Below are 27,530 nucleotides of genomic sequence, written 5' to 3' on the forward strand. Positions count from 1 at the left end.
GGAATAGTCATAATTTCAACATTTAGTTTATAACAGCAGTTTCTCTTTAAACTACACAATCAAAGCAACATTCTAGATTGTTCTTACAGTCAAAGACATCTTCCATATGAAAGCAACCTTTCAAAACTGAATTAAAAAATCACATGCATGTGTAGACACACACATATCAAATTAGGACAACCTGAGTATGAATAGATATTGAATCCCATTTGCAATCAAGCCCAAACTCCTAAGTATACTCAACATAAATTATTATAAAATGAATGGTAAGGTATCTCCCCTGTTTTAATTTTAATTTCTCTGTCAAGCTTATGTCTATTGTATAGTCCACAAAAGAAAAGTCCACAAAATGCAGTGAAACCACTAGAGAGCTAAACTGCTCTACAGTCTAATTATGCAATCTCATTATAACCCTTATGCTTCCTTTTTTAAGTACTTTGTTTGTCCAGTACATTCATTTCATACATTATATCCAAATTTGTCCTGTACACTCCCTAAAGCAAGGATCAAAAAATTTAAGAAGATGCCCCTACGTCTACTTACAGACATCATCACATTTTACCTGTTTCTTTCAACCTCCTATTTGCAGTTTGCATTTGACTAAGATACATCTTCCAATAAGGGTTCTGGTCTTCATATGTACTAAACAAGAGATCCATCTCTTCCTTGGTTGTTTGCACAGCAGCCAATCACCCTTTCTTAAATGCACACCTAATTTTCTTCTTGGATTTGTCTAGCTTCCACTTCCACTGACTCTTGATGTACCTTTCTTTGAAAGGTTTATGAGAGTGAGAGGAGTACCTCCTACCTGTGGAGGTACCTCTGTGTGCACAGTGTGCAAACTAGTTACCTCTCTTCTGTTTCTTAAGACAAACTTTGATTTCTTAATATATGCATCCTTGGCAGGAAATTACTTTCTTTAGTACGTGGAAGTGAGAAAGGGAGGGAGGGTGTACAGAGCACCATGGTAATTCTGTGTGGGATCAGCCAAGAGCCAGAATGAGGAGGAGGGAACACAGAGGGGAAGGAACAGGCCCTTCGTTTGGCTGTGAAACTGCAAACAGAAGTGGTAGTTCCAGACTCTTCCTCCTACTCAGCATGAGATCGCACTCCTACTTCTGTGCTAGTGAGGGCTAACGCAGCCTCACGGCTGGGCCTCCTCTCAGAGCTCTTCATTTGCTGGATTCGTCTTGAGGGTATTAAAACCCACTTCTACATGAGCACTCGGTCCAACAGCTTGCTGCTGCAGTGTGAAAGCTCTCACTCCCCCCATCATCTCTCATGTTCCCCTGACTGGTGGCTGGACTCACTGACACGACATGGACCACAGCCCACTGGAAACACGGAGTAGTTCTCTCATGAGTGAATTGAAGAGGGTGACCGTATAGCCAGGAGTTGTGGTTTAGCAAACAGGACACCAGGTATTTGCCAGCACTACCATAAGGTGGGAGTTAGACTTCCAACAGCAGATTGCTACTAAGTGATTTCTGCCCCATTAGGTAGCAATCCATTAAATCTCTCCCTGCATGGCATTATTTCCACTAGTGAGCCATTTCAGGGACTCACATCCATACCCTAAATTAGCACATCTTACTAAATGTATACAGACAAAGTGCAGACCTATAGCATCAGGTTCAGCTCCCCAGCTTTAAGTGCAGATAATCTTATTATTACTCATGTCTTCCCATTTACACATCTAGTAATGTACGTTAGCCCTTTCTGCCAATTGCTACGACCACCTACTTTCCTTCACATTTCTAACTACACCTACTCTTTACCTTTCACCTCACAGAGTCAGGGATTTTCAGCAAAAAGCTCCCACACACTTTTTGCTCCTTGGTGCATACTCTTTCCTCACCTGTACTGATGCACATTTTGCTCAACCGTCTCAGTTTGCCTAAATGATCTAAACCATTTTTAAACATTATTTATGCCACCATAGTATTTGTTCTGTCCACACTGTTACCCATCTTGCATTTGTTTCCAGACTGCACGGTGCTGATCCCAACCAAAAACACTTTCTATGATTACAGTCAGTTGTTAATCCAACTAAGCAGTACTTCATTAAATTCAAATATACTTTTTAAAGCCAAAATATACCACACTACCAAGTTAAAGATGTTATAAAAGTCTATTACAAACAAATAAAACCTCTAGCAACCAAATTTCCCATATCCAAACAACAAAATAACATTTGAGCAGAGCCATTTTCACAAACTAAAAAGCTGAACAGTGTGATTATACTGTTCTTATACCATCTAAATTCTTTATCAAATTTTCCACGTTTTTCTTCCTGGAACTGATATCAGATGAGCCAGTCTTTACTCACTCATCCTCCTTCTGCAGTGAGGCAAAATGCTACTGGTCTTTCGCTCTTCTGAAGTCTCCCTGCTGTTCTCAGATTTATTAAAATCAGCCTCAGTCAGACAGCTATAGACATCATCAAATGACTTAAAATTCCCTTTGTGACTTCAGCTTCCCTTATGAATTTCCTAAATATATCTTATTTCTTTATCAGTTACCATCTACTACCCTTTTTCTCTACCCATGATACACACCTTTTATTTTTAAACCCTATGTCCCTTAACAGTAAGAAACTAGCAACTATCAAGAGAACTAAACTGGAGAATAAAAAAAGGGTCATTTTCAGAATACTTTTAATAAGCACTAAGTAATTCCTTGGATTTATGAATGTATATACATATATATTATGCACAAGTTATAATCAGCACATAAAGCACTTTTTTTCCCAGGACAGCTTACTTTTGTGGCAGGAAGGCAAAAAGGATTATTTCAGTTCACTTCTGATTACATTTTGGCTTAAATAAGTACTTGGAGTTCCCAATGCCATTTCATATATTTAGGAGATCACCTGTTTACATGTGCAAGTGTGTGAATCCTATATATAGATTAACAGATGTCCCAAGCACCAATCCAAGGCTGTTGTACATGGAGCTCAGCCAAAGGTCTAGAATGACCAGAGAAATTCAAAGTTACTCTAAGACAGACTGAAGTGTAAGTCTTTCAATCACAAATAAACAATTTTCTGTTTCCTTTATCCCTGCACTTAACCTTTAAATTAATTTTCAAATTAAGAATAAATCAGGTCATATAAAGGGGAGTATAGAACTGCTGGTCAGAAAATAAGTTCCAAACTGGTACCCTTTTACTCACCTTTTCATTCAACTTGTGACACAGTCTATGCAACATTTTGTGGGCTTTGTATGCTTGTCTGATTTTCCCACTCGAAACTGGGCATAATTTAATTATTTCACAAGTATGAAAAGTTCTGAATTAATGTCTGAACAAGGCTTTTATATCACTAATGGACTGTTCCAAAAGTTAGTAAAACATTTCAGAGAAATTTGGGAGCTAATATAGAGGACTGCTGCCAGCAGTTTCAGAGAAGGAGCAGAGAACTGAGGTGGTGGGGGATGTATTAAATGACGAATAATATTGCCATATAGCCACCATCAACAGAGTTACCCTGTTAGTAAAATACAGCAAGTCAGATTATTTTTTGTTCATCTTAGCATAAAACTTCCTCAATAGGGAAGCCACAGGCATCTTTCAAGACCAGCTACTTGTGGCTGGTGGCAGCTCAGATTCAGCAGTATATACTTAATATAGGGAGGCTGCACCCCTACAGACACTTTCAGGACACTTACAACTCCAGTTGTAAGCAGTGCATTAGTAGCAAGCAGAAGCAAAAACAAATATCTACGATGAGCCAAGTTGTTTTTTGCAGCTCGTTGTCTAAATCTGCAGCAGCGTGCCTGCCCTTACACATACATGTCTGAAAGCTCTTCTATTTCTAAACCACACTTTGTATTTAGTAGTGTGACTAGACCTACTACAGAGACTAGACTGCAGATTCTGCATCTCTGCATTTCAAGGTTGAAAAAAAAAACAAACCTCATTTTAAAGACTATGTCACATACCAGGACAGGTTTGTGACAACAAATTAAAAAAATATTCTGCATTTCCTGTTTTTTGAAAACTAGTGAAGGGAAATACATGGCTTGTGAACTGCAGCTTGTGGTGAGGCTTCATGTATGTCATATTGAATACAGACTTACTGCCAAAAGGAGTCTGTGTTCACATTGCTACAAAACCTTTTCTTCTAAGGAATCCCAAGTGATACTCAAGGTTGCCCAGCCAAGGTTATGATTAATCCACAGGGTGGATTACAACAGAGACAGCTCGAGCAGTAGTGTAGAACAGGAAGGAAGGAAGGCTGCTATGGATAAATGAAATCCTATAGAGGGGTTGAGAGAGGCAGAACTCCCTGGAATTCAGGCTGGGATACCCATGCAAAATGGGAGAGTGCAAGACATAAACTTTATATTAATGAAGTTTATGAAGGCTGAATGCTCACAGACGTGATTTATCAATTTTGTAAATTCAGTGAAAGCAGTCTGCCTGATAGAAAAATTCATCCTTGCAACCCAATGAATAAACCATGTGATCAGGAAGAGAAACCACTGAAGAACAAGTGAAATTAGCCTAACTTCATTATCTAAGCTGAGGAAAGTGCAAGCATAAGTAAAAACAGTCAAAAGCAATTTAATGCTCATAAGGGCTCACGGTCATTTATTTGTATGCTGTCCACCACCTCCGCATGCACAGCCCATTTTGAACACACCGTGCTACAGCATCCTCTTAACTCACAAGACAGCTTTAATGCAGCATGAGCTGGGATGGAAACTTGCCAGTTAGTTCAACACCTCTACCTTTCTGTAGCGACAAAGGTATTTTAGGAGAATTTTCACTGAGTAGGTCTGACTATGTTTACTTTGTGAGGGTCAGAGAACACAGCCTAAGGAAACATGGCACTAAGCCTACATATACTTTCCAATTTTTTAGTCCAATGTGTATAACACCGTTAGATTAAACCAACAGCCTGTATGCAACCAACTTAATTATAATATGCAACAATAAAAGACAGCTTTGACAACATGGGATATTTGCTGATCAAAACTGTCACAGCTGTTTGTGCAGAACTGGGGCCCCTAACTCAGACATCACAGTGCTGTGTAACTACTGCTTTGAAGGATGAAGCCACCTCTCCACTAACCACTCGGCCAGCAGCTCTTCTAATTACATTGAGAAGAGAACCTTTTTCTTAGTTGCTGATGAAATAGTCACATTTGACCAGTAGCCAGTGCTCAATTCAGCTTTTGAATATGTAGTGCACCAGCTGTTGTTTTTGGTGGAGGCCGTATCCTACATTTCTGACTGAATTCAGTCCCCTGGAAACATGGTAAGAAAACCCTTCCCTCACACTGAAAAATGGTCTCTGAGCATTTTTTCAGCTGTGTCACCTTACAAAACAAATGCTGACTTGTGTTAGCCTTTTCCTGCTTCAGCGGGAAGCCAGATTAGATTCTTGTTCAAACACCAGCAAGGGCAGCTAAACTCCAGCTGTCTGTTCTATACACCTTTCTGTATAGAAGCAGCTAAGGGAGGTTAGTGAACCAAAGTTTTTGTAGTGTCCACAGGAAGCTTTAAGAAAAATTCAACTCTGATAGTTTGTGATCAATGAGTGAGAATACAATGGTCAAAATTAATTTTTATCTACTTAAATTGCTGAGGCGGATTACTTTTTTTGTTTTAGAGTTGCATTTTTCTGATGTTGTCGACAACACACCCCACACCACACAGAATGTGCTAGAATGGGGGTTATCAACAAAGAAAAGCTAACTTTTGGGGCCTTTTTTAAAGGCAATTTTCTGAGCCTAACAGCATTTTAATCCACTAACTGCTGATGGGGAATACATGCTGGCTTTGCATTTAAGCAGACTGTGCAGTTAACAGAGAAGCATTTAAGTGAAGCAGACTGTAAATGACACCCAAACTGCAGGGATTATATGACACTTTGCTGCCCTGGGAAGGGGATGCCAGAAACTCATGTCCCTCAGTGGGGTGAAGGAGAAGCAGAAGATACACTCGATCTTCACAATTTGCAAGCATCCACTGTTGGGAATAGCGGCCATAGGGTTCTATTCATCTCAATGCATTTTAAAGAATAACTTGGAGCAAGCCTGGGCAAAGGGACAGTTAAGCAGAAGTTTATTTCTTTACTATTTGAGACTATCTCTCATTCCACTACCTCTTTTCTCTACTCAGGCAACAATGGCTGCTATTAAAATGCAGGCAGCTTCCTCAGCTCTTCCTTAGCAACCATCCTACAGAGAAAATGGACTTAGGGAGGGTAAAGATTAGAAAGAAAATTTGTTTTAGTCTCTTCAACTGTTATAAGAACCTTTCACACTAGAGGCAAAAGCCACTTATTTATAATCATGCTGTGGTCTTCTCTTTGTGAGGAATAGGATTGGGATCACTCTCCCTTACACCCAAAGAGGACATCTGTGAAGCAGATCCTGAACAGGAAACAGAACCAGGACCAGGAGCGGTTCCTTACTGCACGTCATATGAATGATGAAAGCAGATTTCTTAGTAGCACTGCAGAAATCAGCATGTCCTGCTGCAATATGCTGACCTGGAGAGGTGTCTCATGCCAACTTGGAGAATACTGATACAACTCCTTACCCAGCTGTGCTTGTCCAACACAGACGATTGTAGGAACAAAGCTGAAGAGGAGGTTTAACCAAGAAAGCCATACAGCTGCCTCAAAGGCATCTAGTATGGAGGACTTGAAACTTTTTTTACGACCACCTTTACTTTCTTATGCTCTTAGGAAGTTTATGAGAACATTAAAAATTTGTACAGATGAGAACAGGAATACAATTCTGCCTGATGTAGATCTAAACCCTCCATCAAGTGATTCTAGAAAAACAGAGCACATCCTTCACCTCCAAAGCAACAATCTTCAAAATATTTCACAGTAGATATGTAGTAATAATCCGAAGATGCAATGTGGGTCACATAACACTAGAGCTGGTTTTTTCCATCCAGCACTTCTAAAAGCCTTCAGGCTCTGAAATGCCCAGAAGCTTTTAAAAGCAGCTGAAAAGTACAGAAAAAGGAGCGACTGATCAATTAAGAACATAAAAAGAGAAGGAAGAGAGAAAATTAACTGACTCTCACCCTTAGGACAAGAAGGCTTGTTTCCTGATATAATCACACTCTTCAAAGATTCTACAGCCCAAAATGTTCTTGGGTCATATAAAAACACTGACATGACACGTAGCGTACACATGCCTGCTGATATATTAGATGCTTTATTTATATGACCATGTTCCAGAAGACTAGTTTTGGCTACTAGAAACAAAAAAACCCCAGGTACAGAGCAATAGTCCCTTTTTGTTGGGAGGATGTTACTGGAAAAGAAATATGAAATAGGAAACATTAAAAAAAAAATTTTCAAAGGATGATGGAACACTTGCATGTATTATCTTTTAATGAGTCAATTTTATGAGACATTAAATAGATCTCTTAGTGGAGACAGATAAATACAGATTCTTTGATACAGTTAATTTATCAGAATCAAAAATCCCAACCTACAGAGGAAAGTGGTCCCCAAAGAATATAGAATCAGAAGCACATACACAGTCAAAAGTAAAAGGATCTCTTTCCATCCTCATATATTACCACAAGGTAGCCGGCTCACATTGTGGGCACAGAACAAGCTACCTCAGCAGGTAATTTTTCAGGCTTCGTACCAAATTTGATACATGTGGAGATCACAGTTAATTCAAAACTGTATTTAGAAGGTAAAACTACAGTTTACAGCAATTTTAGTTTTGTTAGGACACAGTATTACATAACAAAAACAGTAGCACCATCCAAGTACCAAGACATAAATATGATCTAAGATCCAGATAGGACAGAACAGTTACTCCTGTTAGTGGTTCTCAAAGGCTCAAGTCAGCGTTGGCATTCTGGGGTGGTAAAACGTGCAGATATCAAAGGAAGAATCAGTTCATAGCCTTAGAAGTTTACAGTCCTCAACACTGCACACAACTGAACATGCTTATTTCACAGGTGCTACTCATGTATGTCACTCTAAATATTTGCAAACTTGATTATTACTACAAAAGTTATGCTGAATTTTGCAGGGTTCTTTTCATGTTTATTTATCATTAAGACCAGCAGTTTTACAGCCAGTGCATTTTACGGCATTTACCTTTACATTCTTTCTCCATGACTTAACTCCTGCCATTTCCATTAAACACATAAGACTTATGGAGACTTAATGCCATTTTAATCACTGCTACTTTTTAATGCAATGCCAGCTTTGTCTTCTTTGATACTAAAATTTTAAAATCAGATAAATTTATTACTATTAGTACATGAGTCTTTCTATTGAACACACAGAAGCTGACTCTTAACCATAAAACCTTGGTAAGCCTAATAGTCCATTTCAGCACTTGCTGAAACTGTTAAAGTACAACTTTAAGAAATTAACCTGAAATACATGTAACGTGGTATATTTAGCAAGATATGCAACATGTAAAAATGTGCAACAAGCTTGTCAACAGGAAAAGTTGGTTTGCTTTCTGTACAGTGTACTGATTCTTATAAAATCATTCTGTTTCAGTAATACTGGTTAGGTGAAAACTAAGCATGTGAATAACTAGGCACATATCCATATCTATGGAATCTGGCTACCATGCATGATCCAAAAAGATGACCTGTAACAAAATACCTAGGTGGAAAGGTCTACCTAAAATTGACCCACTGGTATCATAATACAGTAAATATTATCTGTAATTAGTGCTTGTTGTATCTGTAATCAGTGCTTGTTGATGCCATCTATATACTCATTGTTGCTATCTATAGGTGGAAGAGAAGTCTCGAGGGTGAAAAACAGAGAGAATTTCCCAACTCCCTGTGTAAATGTGAGTCACAGTCTATAGTGATTTGTATATTCCCATGAAACAATGAACAAGGAGGAACTAACATTGCCCTTAACCACCTTGCAAAGACGACCCTAGAAAGAAATTCTCCCAGACAATTTAATATGACATGGCAGATGGGGACAAATGAAGAAAAAAGAAGGAATGGGTAGATATATCCTGACAATTAGATTTACGGCTGTCTACTAACGTGACAGTACAAAAGACAAGCTACACAAGTTAAAACCAAGTTTGAACCCTTTTCATTTTTTCTCTTGTAAAGATAGAGGTATCTCTGCCTATAAGAAGAAAGAGATCCAACTTTTTGCTTTCTGTAAAGATGAGACATAAGAGTTGTTTATATTTTTTCTGAAAAATTATACAGAAGAAAAAAGAAAAAACATGTTTGGAGGTACAGCAGAATCCAAACAATTTTTCACTGTATCTAAAACTCTGGGCTCAAGGGATGTGTTTTTGTGAGGTTATAACAAGAAGAAAAAAATCAAGTATTGAGGCAATCCCAAGACACATCCATAAAACACATGTTTGATTAGACATGTTCATAACACTAAAATTGATGATGAGAGCATCTAGAGACATGGTCTAATATTTTTCCTTCATAGTTCACCTCCCAGACTTCAATTTCTGCTACAGCTGAGTGCTCCAGTATACTAAGAGCCTCACAGATCAAGGCTGAAAACTTCCTCAAACATTTCTGAGACTGTGTTGTTGGCCCAATGATTCAGCCTTCCTTCTGCCACAGGGCACCCTCTACAGATAGAGGTTAAAAGTTCCCTTCACAGGAATCATCTAATAGTCAAGATACCGCAGATCTTCCGTGGCAACAGCTGGGACACCTCGACATATGAGCTGTGTTTTGGGGGTTTCCACTAAAACGTGGAATAATTCTGTATTTCGAAGACCATTCAGATTCTTAACAACCTAAAGATGTTTGGTTAACTGAAACCAAATGCAAATGAGAGCAAATGTGTTTTTCCAGAAGTGGTAGAAAAAAAAGACTTAGAAGTATGCAAATTTAAATACAAATCCAGCAGTTCTTTAGAAAAAGTAATTAACTAGTTATATAGAGAACTCAGAAAGCTGACCCTTATAATTTTAAATTAGCTCGCTTGAGCATCTCCTAGCTTCAGACAGTTCATTGTGCTGACAGTTATTTCATAGGACATGAAACAAAAGTGGTTTTGTCCAATGTGCATATTACATGCAAAATAAAGAGTCAGAGCATTCCCTATCTAGTTAGCATTCCTGTCACCAGCTGCTGTCCAAGCCCTAGCATCCTCTCTTAGCAAGAATTTCAGGTGGATACTACAAGGAATTACCATATTTCTTCAGTTCACAGTAGTGAGAAACATCCTTGCTGTTTTCTCAAAGACTGCGAAGAACACTTGCCACAAATCATGTCATCTGAGGTTCAAAGATTTTGGCCTCTGCACTGCAACAGTTTGACACCTTCTTTACAGTTTAAATACAAATTCTGTTAGAATTCTGTTCCTACTTGTAAAAAAGTTAGAAGATTCAGCTTTGACCATCATATCACTCTACATTAGATATCAGTTCCTCAACAGTAGCCCAATATGGAAGCTGATCCCCAAAATTTGCATTACACATAAAAAAACACATCTAAGTCCCTCAAAATCTTTGAACTGATCACATAACATCTATCTACTGCTTTCTACTTCCTTTCTCTTTGGATATTTACTTTCTTTCGAAACTCTGGACTACAGATCTCCAGGACAGACTTTCTTGGGTTTTTCCATGAGGGAAGATCCACACCATTGAAAACAAATCCAGCTATGAGGCTTAATGTGGTTCTCAAGTGTTATCATAGCTATAAATATTGAAATAATATAATTCTGAGTAACAGGTCAACTAGCAAGCTAAAAAAACCCAGCAGTCCGGAATGGCTTGCGTGACCACTGACTTCAGACTGGTGGACAAATTCTGTAGATGTTTAAAATGCTCCTGCTGGCTCAGTCCTCTCCTGAAGGGCACAGAGGGCACTGCCAGCAGCAGCAGGTACTCCCACACTGATTACACACACTGCCAGATTCTCTCCCAACTGCTGAAAGAGATGGGCTTTCACTAACATACTGACCAAAAGCAAGTGAAGGGCAGACACGTTTCCCTTCTCTTGCTCCCTCCAGCAGTGAGGCAGGAGATGGCTACGTGGGGACAGCATTTGCAACTGCTGTACTTAGATCAACTGTCACATGTCAGCCCTGAAGATACAATCCTTGCCCTAAACTGCTTGCAGTCAGTGTGACAGATATTATTAGCAGCAGTAAAACAGTCTCTCAGAGAGACGCAAAGGTACTATTAGTTTAGCATCTACTTCTAAAATGCTGCCTTCCACTTCTGAAAAGGGAGAATTTGACATTGGAGTGTGGAAAAGGGAGTGAGCTGGAAGCAGGCTTAGAAGGACCTACACAACAGTGTGACACATAAAGAGGCATGAAAGCCTAGGAAAGTGAAAGTAATGAAAAAGTGCATTAAAAGAGCATCCAAAATAAGCATCCAAAAGAGCATCCAAAATAAGTAATGAAACCCACACTGTTTTCAGGGACAGGTTATATGCTGCTTGTAATACTGACCAAATTATGCAACGGGAGTTTGTACATTCTGCCTTCCAGCACTGCTGTGAAATTTGCAGAGGTGAGTAATCAAAGAACATAGCTACATCAACATTCAATTCCTACAAAAACCACAGCTATAGTCTCCATGCACTGAGTACTACAGAAACATGGAGCAGCATGAAGCTAGGGAAACTCCACACAGAGAAAATCAAAAGTGGATCTCTTCCTTCTGTCACTCAGCATCAGCCAGCTCTGTCCCCAGCAATCCAGCTGTGCCCTGACAAGTGTTTCAGTAAGGAAGGTTACCAGAAAGATGTTAAATGTGTCAGCTGGTAGGATGCAACACAGTCATTATGGGAAATACCCTCAGAATGGTGACAAGGCCCATGAGATGCCTTAAGGGATGGAGACCACAGAATGAGATCTTTACAAGCATGACTGCAACAGATGATCCCTGTCCCTGTCATGGACAAAAATCCATAGGCTTCCACTGAAAACTTTCGAAAAGCTATTTTTTTTACAAAAGATTTTCTTTAGAGCTGTTTATTTCTGAAGCCAGTATTAAAATGAGATTGTCCAGAAAGCCTGCATTTCACGAATTTTCACCGTCAATTTTGCAAAGAATCCATGTCACAAAGCAATATACCCTCTTCTTTATTACTGACCTTTCACATTTCTTGTTAGCTCCATCAGGCCAAGTCTAACTTCAGATGGCAGATCCACAGGCTGGTAAGTTCAAATCTTTGTTTACTTGTAAGAATGTTGACTATATTATACACAATAAACTCTGATAGAAGGTCACCTGCACATTTCTACCCATGTCACTGAACACCAGGAAACATCCTGAATACACTAATGAGCAAAAAAAACATTTTTTAGTTCTTCTTAGTAATCACCATATTGCAAAGTATTTCAGCTACTGCAGGTTTGCTCTTAGTTTGGAGAGATTCCAGGTTAGTAAATTTTACAGGCCAGGGAAAAACACCATGTCTACTTTTACTAGCCCAAGTAAAAGAAAGAAACCATGAACTCTGCTTCATGATAATGCCCTTCAGCAGATTATACATCCACTCACAGGCTTCCTGCAAGAAGAAGGAACACATTTTGCCCCACAGGCTCACTACACACTTTAACTTGATAAACTTAAGCTACATCAGGAGTCATATCCCATTTTCTACCATAGGCTGCAGAGGTTCTTGCCAAGAAATGTGCTGCTTTTACATTTTGGATTAAAATTTATTGATGCAGCAGGTGACAAAATCAGTAATTCAATGCTCAGAAAAGACTGAAGATATGAGAGTTGAGGCACGAAATCAAAGATCTAAGCAGGCACTTATTTTTGATATAGATATTCACTAAGTTGTTGACCAATGACTTGCAGGTGATGAAAAATCTGAGGTGACTACTGACAGATCTTAGAGATGATAAAAGTACTGAGATAAGATTTACACAGGCAGCCTGAGGTGGATCCAAAAACAGAAGGAAAAACCACAAGTGTCACTGACCCTCGGATCTTTGAGCAAGAGAGTCACGGTGACATCTGCCTAGCAAGGACTCTGAACAAGCATGTTAACTGCAGAAATTGTTTCTGGATGAAAAGCAAGCAATTTGAGTTTAAAAATCATAGTTCTGTTTCAAAAAAGCTTTTCAACAGCTTCCAGGAAGTCATTTGCTTTTAAACAGCCGTTTGCTGTTTAAAAGTATAAATACAGATATTTTCTTCAAAAAAACCCCAACAAATAATTATAAAAAAATCAGTAATTTGAAAGTCTCACAAGTTTTTTCAAACTTTATTAACATGTTTTCCAGTTGCTGGCATTATTGGTACCTCAACACCACTGCCACTGAACATGAAGCTCAGTTAAACTGTGAAGAAAATTCAGTTGACAGGGCAGGAAAGTACTCACTGCAAATTTTACTTGATATCATTACTAGTTCAAAGCATTGTCTGCATAAATGCTACTGACAGCTGTACTCGTCGCACCACACCCACTTTCTATTATTTTTTGTTTTCTGCATGCATTGAGTCCTTACACCTCCTTGCTCTTGCAGGTCCAAATCTGCAACTCTTTCCTTTTAGTATGACTTTGCACTAAAGAAAGCACCATAGTAGCCTTTTTTTGACAAATTAAGTATATCACAGTGTGGTAAACAAGTTAGCCTCTGTCCCTCTCCTCCTCCTCTTCCCATTCCCAGCTTGAAAATAGCTAGGACTAAAGCAACAGCTGGGGATCATTACACTGACAGGAATAGTTCAGTAAACTGCAAGAGGGGAAAACATGTCACATCCAAAAAAACCAAAACCACATTAGGGAATTAGGACCAAAAAAATATGTGAATTTAACTCCAGGAATAATGCTATGACTCTCCTTCCACTGATAACAACTGACTTATAAAAACCCTGCTCATTCAGTGTTAACCCTTTCCCTAAGCTTCCCACTCATGTCATAAAGTTAACAAATGCTCCGAAACACCTCTAGTCCTCAAAGTCAAACAAGGCACACTGGCAATTAAGAAAAAATAAATTTAAATTGCCAGCCAACTTCAAGCCACTTCACATAAATATACTATTATCTTACCTTCATTGCACCTCTTTAAGCATAGTCACACTCTATGGTTGCAACAAGAGGCTACAGGGAGTCTTAACTACATACATCTGGTGTGCCTCTGGATTTGCCACACGAAATGCCAGCAGACGAGCTCCCCGTACGTTCAACGCATTTTCTATGTTTTAATGTGTGAGAGCACTAATTGCATAAGTAATTCCGAACAGTGGGATGCATTAGGCCATAATTCAGAAAGGCCTCTGTGTGTTTTGTGATTGGTTTCTGACACTGCTTACCCCTGCATTTGCACGAGGCATCGCTTTGACATCTACCACAACATCTTCAGGTCCACTCTGAAGCAACAAGACACAGATCACCCTTCACAGAAAAATGTCACCCTGCATTCCTGCGAAATGCCTCAGGCACAGGGGCTGCCCTATTGCCGGGGATCTCCCTGGGACTGAGAGCTTCCAAGTCTACACGTGCAGGTTCTTCTGACCCCCACTGGGTGAGGCACAGCCACGGGCCAGCTGGACCTTCAGGTGCCGGCAGGTGTAACGACGGTAAGGTCTAGATCACTCCTGAAGAAAGCCGTATGTTAATAAGCACTTGCATGACTCCTGAACAGATATTAATAGTTTAATCAAAGGCTAAGCTAACTCAAATTACCTCCCAATTGCTGCAGACCAAGAATGTGCTCACAGTTAGTGCAGATCAGATGGCATGCAGGAACTTGTTCCTGTATCTGGGCCCTGAGATACAAATCTTAGAAAAAGACAGGTGAGTCTCACTGTCAGCCCCCAAGTCACACTGACCATTTTTGAAGGGAGGACTTGCCAAAAAAAAGTGTTTAGTTTAAGAGCAATGAATTAAAGAAGTAGCACAGAGGTGGAAAAGTTGGAATTTAGTTTTAGAAGTACTTAATTCTAAGATAGACTCACATGAACACTAACTGGGTTTTGAGCAGCTTTCTGCAATTCCCTCTTCATATCTTTCATGAGGGGCTACCATACGGTTGTGTTAACTGGTCTAGGAACTGCAAACTGGGCTCTGTTATTTGAAAACTAAATCATTCCAAGGCATTCTTGAATAGAAAACATGTTTATGGATTCCTGAATTCTAGGAATTTTATAAATAACTGCCCTAACACATATTTCGAAAAATACACACATAAGTTCTTTGACTTCCCCATGTGAGGAAAGGATCACCAGTTTCCAAACTTCAATGTCAAGTCCTAATTTAAAAAAAGGAAATAAATCAGATTTAGGAGACCATTTGTTTTCCAGAGGCAAGGAAGCAAGACACAGTCTATTCCAGATATCCACTTCTCATAAGGATCATTAAGAGAACAGGTATGAGCACTGTGAGCGTTAATACAGACAGCCTTAGTTTGCCCAGTTTTATTAAGAGGTGGTAAAAAGTGAGGAAGATAAATGCATGAATTTTCTCTTCTGGGTGACAACAAAACTAAGCCATCCCATTTTAGAGGGAACAGAATTAAGGTACAACAGTCATTATAGTTTCAGCTCAATGCTAGTTATGGACTTCCAGAGCTTCCATAAGGGTTTACACGTGGGTGCATCTGTGTCTCCGCTACTAGTAAGATTTGGCTCTGTAAAATACAGTGCAGGCTACAGCATAAACACAACAGGTATCCTCAGACTGCAGGAGACTTGAATGGAGCAGCTGCAAAGCTAAAGGGTTATTATTTTCCTCATCTGATATGAAAGAAGCTGGCAGCATCTATTTGTCTTCATTTGGTAGCCGGTGGAAAGCAGCTACCGCTTCATCACATATGATATTAGAGTATCAAGAATTAGCAGTGGGGTAGGCTGATGGTATTGCTAGACTTTGCAGAGTCTACACAGCTTTTTCAACAATCAGAATTATACAAGATTTCAATGGCCTTAATTAACTTCAACTTGAGACAGTGACAAACCTTTTTATATTGTTCAAAGTAAGACAGAATTGCTTTTTCTGCATTCTGCATTTTATCCCACTGTACAGCTTGCGATATTTAGTGACTGGATGAAAGATGTACCCTGGCACATCCAAGTGCAGAGTGCTCACCTTCTGTGAAAATCAATGCCTTGCAAATACAGGACAGATGAAAGTTCTGGCTTTTTAAAATTTGGGGTTGTTTTTTATCTCATAAGATTGATGTGCTGCAGCTCTTTGCTTCCAGAGCAGATAAAGTAATCTGGGAACACTGCCTGTACTAATGGATTTATAACTCCTGAACTTGAATTTGAGGACTGTGACTTCAGTTTTCTTTTTCTTTTCCATATTTTTTCAACAAAGAATATTCCAATGAAAACATGCAACAAAAAACAGCAATATTTTTAAAAGCTAATAACAAGCTAACTCTTGATAGATGATAAAGAGGTTTGGTAGGGGGAGTGACAGTTGGGGGCAGAAACTTAGCAGTTTTACTTGGCAGCTTCAGCAGGCCTAGAGCTACCAATGAGAGAAAAATCCTCTAACTGCAACTGCTAAAATCCTCTTCTACATGCTGGTCATCTTTATGCAACAAACATGGCCTTATTCTATTTGGATTCTTGTCCTCAACTCCTTCCCCGTTTACTTTACCTTGCTCTCCAAAATGTCACTGAAAGTTATTTTCCCCTCCTCTCAGATGACATTACTCACTCTTGAAATCAGTCACCACCTTATTTCTGAGGCCACTGTACTCCAGATCATTGTTCACTCCTGCAAGTTCCTGCTAAAATTTCACTTGTAGCCAGACGGATCCAATATTTCTGACAAAACACAAATATTGCTATGTTTGCTATTGGCATTTTGTGATGTTCTGCCGTTCTCTGTAATCTTTTCCCAGCTCCTGTTTGTTGCTATTTATTATGCGGTGCGCTATGAATCGACTACTGCTTGTTTTCATCTTCTCAATCTTTTTCAATCCCTCCAGATCCTCTTCTTTCCTTCTAGGTATCACTCCCTGAAACCTGACCTCTGCTTGTTTACATAATCTTTCAGAATTGTCAAACTGTCATTAAAAAAATCACACATATTTGCAGTACACTACTATCTAAAAATCACATTTATACATATACACCACACTCCTTCCAGACTCTCTAAACAACAACATATAGAAACTGAAAACATGATACTCCAGAACAAGCCTTTACACCTTTAATGAAACAGCCTTAAAACATTGCTCACAAGAGCCCCACAGACATAGGGGAGAGGAAGAAAAAGTTTGAAATTAAAAAGTCCCAAATGCAAGTGAAATTGTCTCAAGGTCCAACACTGCAAGTCACTACATACAGTGCTCCAGGCTTGTCCAGTGACATGCTTGAGCACCCTCAGGGACAACAGGTCACAGGAGTCAGTGGGAAACCCAAAATCTGGACTACTGCCCGGAAAAGAAAAAGCAAGCAGATTCAATATGCAAGGGGGGGGGGAAACCCCAACAAAAACCAAAACAAAAGCAAACCCACAAATTAATTATACAGTGTCCACAATACAGAAAGCAGAGTCTGCTAACCTTCTCGCAAGCTGTGGTATGAATCCTGATATGTGCCTGAACAGCTTTTCCCTTGCTTTGACACAGTCTCTGCAAGCGGCACAATCCCAACATAGGCAGGCTGGAGTGTCTTGGCTTTATCCAACATATTAGAGGAAATCCCTGGACCTGAAGGCAGATTCTGTAACACAGGAGGCGTCCCAGGCAAGTGGAAGGGGTGCTTAAATCCTCACAAGAGACCCAACGTCAATCCCTCTCTACCAGGCTTCGGTCAGTGCACCGAGTGGTAGAGTGGAAAAAAAAATTAGTTTACTGCTAGATTCCAAGGCTGTGCTTGCATAGGAACAGAGAGGTTCTGGAGGCACAGACAAATCCTGACAGCCAACATCTAAAGCTTAAAATCAGCAAGTCTCTTGGAAAAATTTTTCTTCCTACTGTCTCAAAGCTGAGACAGAATCTTCACTGTTTCAGCAAGCAGCTATAAGCATTCAGGATCCCAGTATGCAGAGCACTGCTTATCAACAGATGCATGGACTTCTTCGTGGGGCCACTTGCAGTAACAGCCAACCTCATTCACCCAAAATAGTGAACAGTTGGTTTCTCTACTCACACTACAGACACCTGCCAGACAGGCAATATCATGTGATTGAGCAGTACCCTCTCTCCCCCTGCACCTCCCCACTGTAAGCACGCTGTGCACACAGCCAGGAGAACACCACTGCTCTGAGCACAGAAGCCACTCTTAGAGTTTTTGCTATGCAGAAAGATGAACAGATAATTCAGGAAACATTTTTCTTACGCGTTTGCTCTGAGACCACATACAGATAACAGCAGGCTACTTCTGTACAAGCACATGTTCTCATCTCTTCTTCCTTAAATCCTTTCTCCCAACCTAGTAGAAACACCTACCTGAAGATAATCTGCAATCCCAAATCAATAACCCTCTTCTGCGAGCACTAGAACTTCAGAATTTGTGCTTGTATGGACACAGTCACCTCATCTGGCACTCATTTCATGTGCATCATGAACAGATGCCATATGGTTGACAAACTTTGGTTATACATACTGCTCACCACAGCACTGGAATTGGAAGTGGCCAGGAGAAAACACATTCTATCCAAGCTGCAGCCAGGAGGTACTCTCACCATACAGCTGGTGGCCTTGTTGGGTTTTAATCTTGCTAAAAATGAATCATAAAAGGTGCAATAAAGTCTAAGGTGAAACAAACAAACAAACAAACAAAAAACAAAACCAAAAAATATAGTTGTCCAATACCTAAAAAAAGTATTCTTGTATCTTTCCAGGAAAAAAAAGATAAAGAATAATGAGTGTCATTCTACAAGCCTGAAACAAAGATAACCACACAGACATCACAAAAATAAAGAGGTAAATACTCTAAACACTGTAGGAACAGTCTCCAATTCATATTGTGCTCCCATCCCAATTAAAACAAAAATTTCTCATCTCCAAATAGTTTGAGAGGCATTCAAGCCGTTTTATAGAGCAAGGCTGGAATTACAATCACAGGGAAAAAATGTCTCTAATAATGAAGCTAATATCTAAGAAATGTGGTGTTCAACCAAATGCTGGATGGCATCAGTGAAATTTCTGAGTACTTTCAACAGTACTGTTCTTACTTTGAAATGTTCAACCTTCACCCAGGAAAGAATCCAAACTCTAATGTTCCTGTGGGTTAAAAAATACTTTTGGTTATTATCTAAAGCTCTGTAATTGCATTACTCTTAAATTACCAACATATACTGAACAGAAACTTTCATCTTAAATTTAGGATTTGTAAAAGTCAGATAAAGGTTCAATTTCTCAGTGAACTTTAGCCAATAAGGTCAAATTACTGCATAAGTAGATGAGCCTGCTTTTGTGTAAGCATTAGCAGTGATGACACTGTGGAGAACTGCCTTGGGAGTGCTAAAGCCAGGATGAAGGAGAAGATAAAGAAACACATTGTCCAGATCTTCCCTTTCAGCAGCAACACAAAACTGCACGTTGAGTCAAGCCTGATACTTTGAGCAGAGAGGTCCCATAATTACTGTAATAACTAAAGAACAACTCTCCTGTGCCAGACCAAGTTCTACTTCTTCTGACAAGCAATATACCATCTGGATGGTAAAAATTACAAGATTCAGCTACAGAGGTCAGAACCTGCTATTATTTTGCCAACCAGGGCCTCTGAGTTAGCAGGTCACTACAGCATATGAAACCTGGGAAATGTGAACCAGTTGCTCTATCCAGCAAACTTGCCAGTACCAGGTATTGCCAGCACAGTTCTAAGATGTTGTCCAAGTTCTCATGAAGCAACTGATGAAGATCTGATCCTCTCAATGTATTATTGCAGAGCTGCAGATAGGTACACAGACCTACTTTTCTTTCCTCGTTTGTAGAAAACAGTTGGGAAAGAAAAACACGTGATTGGCCCAATGGTAGCTAGATAAATCTTTTATTTCTTGAGTAAGATATTCTAAAATTCTGTCTTACAGCATCAAATTTGTCCTATAGCATTATTTAGTGTTCTGAAAGAAGGAGCAATTACCTGGGCCACAGCACTCCAAAAAGGACTTGGATAATGTCCTCCATGCAGCAAGAAGACAAACTCCAAGGGGCCCAGGTTGGAGGATATCATCAACACATGAGCAAGCACTTGTGGAGTACCTCCTTGCAAAACACGGACTCTGATAGATAAGTAAAGACCAAGAGCAAGCTGTCTGGTACAAAACACTGACACTATTTTCACATTTATGAGCATGAAAAAGTTAAACAAAAGTTTGTTTTATTGGATCCTGATGCACTCATAAAAGATCTAAAGTCTGATCAATGGTCACATGGACAGAAATATCAATGCACTGTAAGAACAAGTAAAGCCTGATGAATAGTTCTGACAGTTACTCTGGAAATCAGCAGAGCAGGTAGGCAAGTTCATTCCACAGCAGAGGTAGGATTTCCAATAATCAGTTTCAGTTGTCTAACCAGTACAGAAAAGTAGGGTCAGCCCTCACTAATGCACGCCCAACGTTCAGTATCTTGCACAATCTTTACTCTGCTGTTGGCAGAACAATCAGCTTTACCAAGGGGACCCACATATTTGCCACAGATTTCTCATTTGAAAAACATCAGGCCCAATTTTCATAATCTATCTATGAGACATCAATTGAGCCTTATATCCTTTGACTTTCAAGTATGAAATGAGATACACAGTGTGGGAATGTATTCTTCTTCAAGATGTTCCATCAGGTGTACAGACAGCTTGCACAGATACTGCTGCTCGTTCTGAGGCCTGGTGGGCAAGGAAAGCAATACTTGGATGTGAATGTCAGGTATCACTACCTACTCAGTACTTCCAACGAATTTTAATGAATTCATTACCTTTATCTTCTTTTATTTTTCTATCCTCAAAAGCCAACGGAAGGGAGAAAGGGGCCACACCAATCTTGACACAGGGTAGACTTTGGATGAGCTCAGCTATTACACAAAACTGCATCATTAGTTCTCCCTCCCCACCAAAATAATGGATTCTTTAAATTCAAATTAATAATCAGACAGAAAATGTGTTTACAATCCCCACCACCATCTTAAAATGTGTATTTTTTCCTCCTTTCACCTCCAGTCCTCCCTGAAGCTAAATGCAGGTTTCTCTGTCTTTCTTCCCCCAGTAATAATGTTCTCAGACAAAACAATGCCTGCAATGATCAGCATGCACACCATTTAGTGATGAAATATAAACAATGTACTGCTAAAAACTGGCAAAGAGCTGCAAAAAATGCTCACTCAGGCAATGTGAGAAAGATCTCAGTCGAGGTGTAAGATGAAACCTCAGAAAGAAGTGTGAAGCCCACTATATTTGAAGATCTATCTCTGATATTTCTAGCAAGCAGACAAAAGCTGGAAAATTAATAGAATGCTGTACCTATATCACTGTAAAGCTTTTATGTCCTTGATGTCTTACGATTCAATTCATTTCATACTTCAAAATAAATACAAACTTCATGCTGACACTTATGTTGCTTACTTCTTCTCAGCTAGGGATCACATTTATGTAATGTGAGTTCACTGTGGATATTCCCAGGATCCTGCCTCCTACCAACAGTGACCTTTAGGTAGAGGAAGAAAAGCCAGGCTGGGAGCACTGTACATTTTTGCTTCTCCAGTTCTCAGGAAGAGCCTGAGGTTTAAGTACTTTTATCTTTTGAACTAGCTGGTGACAGCTAGTGCTGCCAGTCAGCATTCAGAAAACTCCTAGATGTGACAGGTAGCCAAAGGTAAACGACCATGCAAATGTAAAAAAAAGGCCACAGCAGCAGGAACAATGCCTGGGAATCTGGACCTTTGTCGCACCCTTTGAGCAGCCCTTCAGTTCCCCAACCCACTCTGGGATATACCAACACCCCCACTTTTGGCAAGTTGGCTGTCATTGAGCTGTAATTACTGTGAATTGAAAGAATAAAAATAGCTGCTGCACAGGGTGGAAAACCTATCAGATGATGTCAAGGCGAGTTTTGAGCCCTCCCTCTCCTCCACCTCCCCCTTCCCCACTTCCTTTCCTATGTCACTCTCTAATTACCTCAGTGTCTCTAATTCTGAAAGTGCTTCTCTCTGCATCTTTCAGCTGTCAAAGTGAACTTTACACAGCAGCTAGAGCCAAGTCAACCCCCAGCACATATATAAACTCTGCCACCCACCCCATTCCCTGGGATTCATCCAAGATGTCAGTTTGTCTTTCCCTGAAAACATGCACATGAAATCCACGATCCCTATCTGCAAAACACTGGACTGAGAAGAATCAGTTCAGCCCAAGGAATGCAGCCGCTGATCTGTATTTGATTAACTCCGTAGATAAGCAGTTTCCAACCAGAAAGGCAAGTCAACATGGTAAGTGAGGTGTGGAAAGACAGCAGCAGCGATCCCATCCCCCTCTGCTAACACTGAGTCCCTCAGCCCTGCCTCTCTCCCAGGCTCTGCAGACCTGAGGAGCAAAGACAGACAGAATAAAGCCAAAACTTTTGATTTTCCCACCTCGCCTTCCCCAAACCAAAAAATCAGCTGGCGTTGCTAACCAAAGTCCACCTGCAAAGAGACTGTGGCAATATTGTTAAAAGGGCTGAAAAGAGGGGAAGGAGAGAGAGGAAGCGAAGCAGAGATGTTGGTTCACTTATTGACCGTGCCAGTCCTTCCTCCCTCCAGGACCTGTTGTAATCAGGAAGTTGGGTGTGGTAAAGAGAAGGAAATGGTCCAGAAGTCTATCCTACTCTAGATCATGCCCAAAGAAAAGCATTATACAGCACATGCTCCTGATACTACTACATGGGAGTGTAACACCTGCTCAGAACATGTCGCCTTCACAGCCAACAAAAATGGTGCAACTTTTAAAGACAAGTTGGTTAAATTCACTTTTTTGTTGTTGTTGTCTTTTCTTTAGAAAACCACTGGTAGCAGTTCTGTCAATGCTGTGCTCTAGAAAGCTGCATATACACTCCTTGACTACAAAAAGGTGTTGCCCATTTAGAGGTTTCTAGCCAAGAGAAGAAATGCAACTACCAGGTGGATTTCTCTGACCAAAGCAGTGGAACGATTCTATCCACGACAGAAAACTTCACAGTAGAGGGCAGGAGGAAAGCAGAGGGATTAAGAGAAAGGAGTTTTACAACTAGTTCCCAAACAATTGCAGCCCACTGTGCATATAAGCCCAACAAAAACAAGCAAGCAAATTAAAAACACATATCCAAACACATTTTATTTGTTATTTTTACCATTTTGTTTGATAAATTCTGTTTAGATGCAAACACTGTTGCATACCTCTCTACAGTTCAAAGTTACTAGCCTTTCTTCAAGTTACCACCCCTTGGTGAGCCCCCAGAACTGGTTGTATGAATGCTCTCACTCTGTTCCAGCGCAAAGTTAGGAAGACTAGCTCAAATTACCTTGGTTAAGCCAAAGAGCTTCACAGTGAGAGCTCACACATCAAGTACCACATCTCAAATGTGGAGTGGGTATCTCCAAGGGAGGGGCTTAACTGAGAGCTGCTCCAGCTGGAATTGCAACAAAATTCCCATATATTCCTTTAGTTCAGCTATTACCCATCTTTCTTAAAGTAATTGCTTAGACCAAAGGAAGTAAGAGTTACAGTTCCCTGCTCATACCTAGGAGCAACAGTATACTTGTTATAAAAGAATCAAAGGTTCTAAGCCAGAGAGTCATTCAAGTTTAAATAGTTCTTATCAGCCTTCCTGCCTACAGTTAGTCTGCTAATATACCCACATGCACCTCAAATAACTTTAACCTCTCCAGGGGTAGGCAGATGTGCTCACATACATGCAGATGTGCATTTTCTCCCACCACTGCACACAGGCAGGAATATCCAGAGGTTTCAGGAATCATAAACACAGAATCACAAAGAATATTCTGAGTTGGAAGGGTCCCACAAGGATCATCGAGTCCAACTCTTAAGTGAATGGCACTGACATGTGAATATATACTGTGCCCAGTGAAGAACACTGAGCACAAGACTTTTCAAATCATTTCAAAACATTTCCTCTTACAGATATTCCAGGCTTTAATTTAAACCACTATGAACAAGTGAAAACAGCAAAGCCCAAAATATTTGTTTTGCTCTCAAGAGCAGAAAAAAGAGGAAGTTCTGGCTGCCAGACCAAGGGGATTAGTGAGAAGGATAGAGCGGAATAGGAAGCAATTTGAATTTGTCTTAAAACAGCAATTTCTTTTCAGGAGGGAGTAACTGGGAAAGGACAGTAGAAAGAAAGACACCCTTCCCCTCATGTTAAGGCACGTCTAAGAGTTTGAGAAGTTATGTCACTAATTTCTGTGGTTGTTGAGCAACACATATCCTGCACTTCTCCCTCCCACATCCTTTCAGTTTCTGGCAATAAAAAGTTTATTCTCCATCAAACTTTCTTGCTGCTCAAAGAGGTCACCTGAAAACACTTGGAAAATGTAGTCAATTTTTAAACCACCTAAGCAAGAGAGGAAACAGCCAGGATGCACTCAATGCTCATGCACTGCTTGTGAAAGGATTAGCAAATCCTTCATTTACTTCTCAATTTATACTAGCAGAATTGCTACTAGGTAAACCCTCACTACAGGATTGTGACTTTTGTCCAGAAAGCTCCTGTTTCTTCTCTAAACACATCAGTTACATGGGCAATAACAACACTGTTGAGCCTTAATGATAATTATCCTTGGTTAATCTGATACAGAATTGCAATCCCAGAATCTATATTTTTATTAAAATGTCTACCCTTTATGGTTGCAGAGGACCCCTGCACAACTTGAAAAAACTATTCACTACTGGAGGTATAATTCTAAAAAGACCATAAACCATCCCATTCATTTAATAACTTAGTAGCCTATACTAATAATCTTAGATGTGGGGGTTTTTTGACTGCTAGTTTTTTCTGTAAAAGTGGTTCAAGTGTCACAATCAGATAGTAGTGGAGGCTTGGTTGAGGTAAAGTAGGAGAGGAAGTTTTATGATACTTCTAAGCCAATTCAGTGGTTAGCTGCCACTATAAGTGATCTCCTTTTCCATTGTCATGGATGCTCATTTCACCCACCAGTAAAAAACAGCTATTGTCAGGATTATTTGACATAGGAAATAAATTTTTCTTTATAATGCAAAACTCAGTTCTTGCATTGCCAAAGATCTATAAATCATCGCCAATGTCAAATGCTCACTCCTCCTTTATTGCTGAAATTCAGATATTTTCTGGAGAGATGCCAATCTCAAGCTTTCCTGGCAGCTCCAACAGTTGAATTCCTGTTTCCAACATAAAAATGTATAGCATATTTGAGTTTCAATCTACAGCTACAACGTAAAACAGGTTTGAGACAATGTCAAGGCACACAACCGTTTAAACTCATGTTACGGACACACTGATCCTGGAAAGAACTTCCAGGATCTTGTATGGATTCACCCCTCCACCACATATGCAGACATTTCAGACCTAAAGTACAACATAAAGCATGAATCTCAAGAAGGAGAGAATTTGAGACTGGATTTGGGATAGCTTTTACCTGCACGCCACTAAATTATTTCAGCTTTAGATTAGCAGGAAAAATATTCTGGTTCTGCTACGGTGGAAGTGCTTTAATGCCTTCGGGGGATTCAGTCGCATCATGACACTTACTTGCCCATCACTTTAGGAAGATGCAGTTTTGACAGTACTACCTTTCCTTCTCTAAAGACTACCTTTTTAAATGAATTGTACTCTGCATCAACCAAACCAAAGGTTTACTTTCCTTTATCTAAAGCTGTTCAAGGCTATAAAAGAAGACAGACTTTTGGATCATAGAAATATAGAATCAGACAGGTTGGAAGGGACCTCTGAGATCAAGTGCCTTGATCCACTATTGCCATGGTTACTAGACCATGGCACTAAGTGCCACATCCAGTCTCATCTTAAAAACCTGTTTAACTTCTCCCAGTTCATACATCATTTGTGCCTCTCCCCAGTGATTTGGTCACAATACTCACAGGTACCAGACCAAAATGTAGTATTTTCCCCAAACGACCTCAACTGATCTAAAACATTCAAGCAGTTCACAATTGATCTTATTTTCCAGGCATTTGAGAAGAATCATGTCTGGATGGGAAAAAAAAGCTCAGCAAAATCCAGGCTCAAGCAAGAAGCAGCAATTTTGCACAGACAAGATCTCCCTGCAGTAAAAACCAGGGTGAGCTGCTTTTACTGCTTGGTACCTCAGTGTAAGTTCACATGTACTGGGAATTGCCACAAAAACTAATGCTTTACATCCTAAACTTAGCCTGCACATATCCATGTTCCAAACCTCTGCCTCAAAGACTTTTCCACATACATGAGAGTGCAATTTAAGTGCCCATGATATTAAAATCACTGGCTAAATTTGAAGGCAGAAAATTTAGAGGTAGGGAAAGCACAGCATACTGCATGTGGTTTGATCTGACCTATGTGGTTACCCAAAAGAAAGGGGGCGGGGGGCAAAGTCACGGGCCTCCTTTGCCAAGAGCATGCTTACTTTAAAAACAAATTTTATCTCATATCCAAGAGCTCTGGTAATCCCAGCCATGAAAGCAAAATAAAAAAGGTAAGTAACTGTGAGGGTGCACCCTCTTCCCAGCAAAACCTGCCAAATCTTAGGAGTTTTAATCCCCAACTGGCTTAAAAGCATTGGAAGGCCTGTAGTCTAAGTGGTTGTAACTGTAGAAATAAGTGTGCTTGGAACATTACGTTCTATTCAGACATCAGCTTTGTGTTCTGCTTGCCTCCTCCTAAATCTATGAGCTCCCCTGAAACAATATGCAGAGAAGTCTCTTTGGTCACTATTTTTCAGCAGCTCCCTGACACTCCTTTAAGATCTTCCTGATATAAGTTACCAGAACCTGTCAGTCAGAACCATGCATTTATGGATTCTAAGCAATTCAATTCTATTTAAAAACTGTTTGGTTGGATAAACTGGGTTAAAAAAAATAGAAATATTTACATATAGCACAGAGTCCGTGTGTCATAACTGGAATTAGAAATCCTTGCATCCTTCATTGACTATGAATCTATTTTATGAATCCATACACAAGAGAAGGACCATTAAAGTGGGACCACATAAAAGCAAACAGGTTCAAGACCTAATTGAATAGACAAACATGCAAAGGAAAAAGATATGGTTTTTAAATGGCTGCCAGTTCTTATGATCTGACAGAACTTGGCTGCTCGCTCCCAATACATCTAAGAGCCAGTAAGAGAAGTCACTCACGAACTAACTCTTTAGAACAAACAGTTTTAACAGCACAGACATTGCCATATGCTTCTTTTAGCTACTATGCTATAGTAAGTCCAGAATTTACTATAAACTCACAATTCCCTCCTATCAGAAAATATTTTTGCCTGAGCATGACAGCTATTGAGCAAAACTGTCTCTAGGTTTCAGCTACAGTGTGGAGAGACAGACCAGGTGTAAAAGAGGAGAGCAGTGGATATTGTCTACCCTGACTTAGTGAGGCTTCTGACACTGCCTCCTGCAAGATCCTCATAGAGAAGCTGATGGAAGTATGAGTCAGAGGAGGAGACAGTGAGATGGATTGAAAATTGAATTAATGATCAGACCCAAA

The 27,530-nt window shown here is 39.9% G+C and overlaps 1 protein-coding gene across 3 annotated transcripts in view; it reads right to left on the reverse strand.

The window, feature by feature from the left end:
- MRTFA (myocardin related transcription factor A) overlaps positions 1–27,530 on the reverse strand; it is a 95,066-nt gene that overhangs the window by 29,414 nt on the left and 38,122 nt on the right. Inside the window, exon 1 of one of the 3 annotated variants that reach the window (XM_064655179.1) lies at positions 17,444–17,925. The exons of 1 other annotated variant lie outside the window; for it this stretch is intronic. In XM_064655179.1, coding sequence (XP_064511249.1) covers positions 17,444–17,570 — 127 coding nt within the window. In that variant the 5' untranslated portion in view covers positions 17,571–17,925. Of the gene's footprint in view, positions 1–17,443; positions 17,926–27,530 lie in introns of those variants that run through there. One more of the 3 variants, XM_064655178.1, reaches the window with a different exon arrangement.

The sequence above is a fragment of the Pseudopipra pipra genome, chromosome 5 (genome assembly GCF_036250125.1).
Source record: "Pseudopipra pipra isolate bDixPip1 chromosome 5, bDixPip1.hap1, whole genome shotgun sequence".
NCBI classification, from domain to species: Eukaryota; Metazoa; Chordata; class Aves; order Passeriformes; family Pipridae; genus Pseudopipra; species Pseudopipra pipra.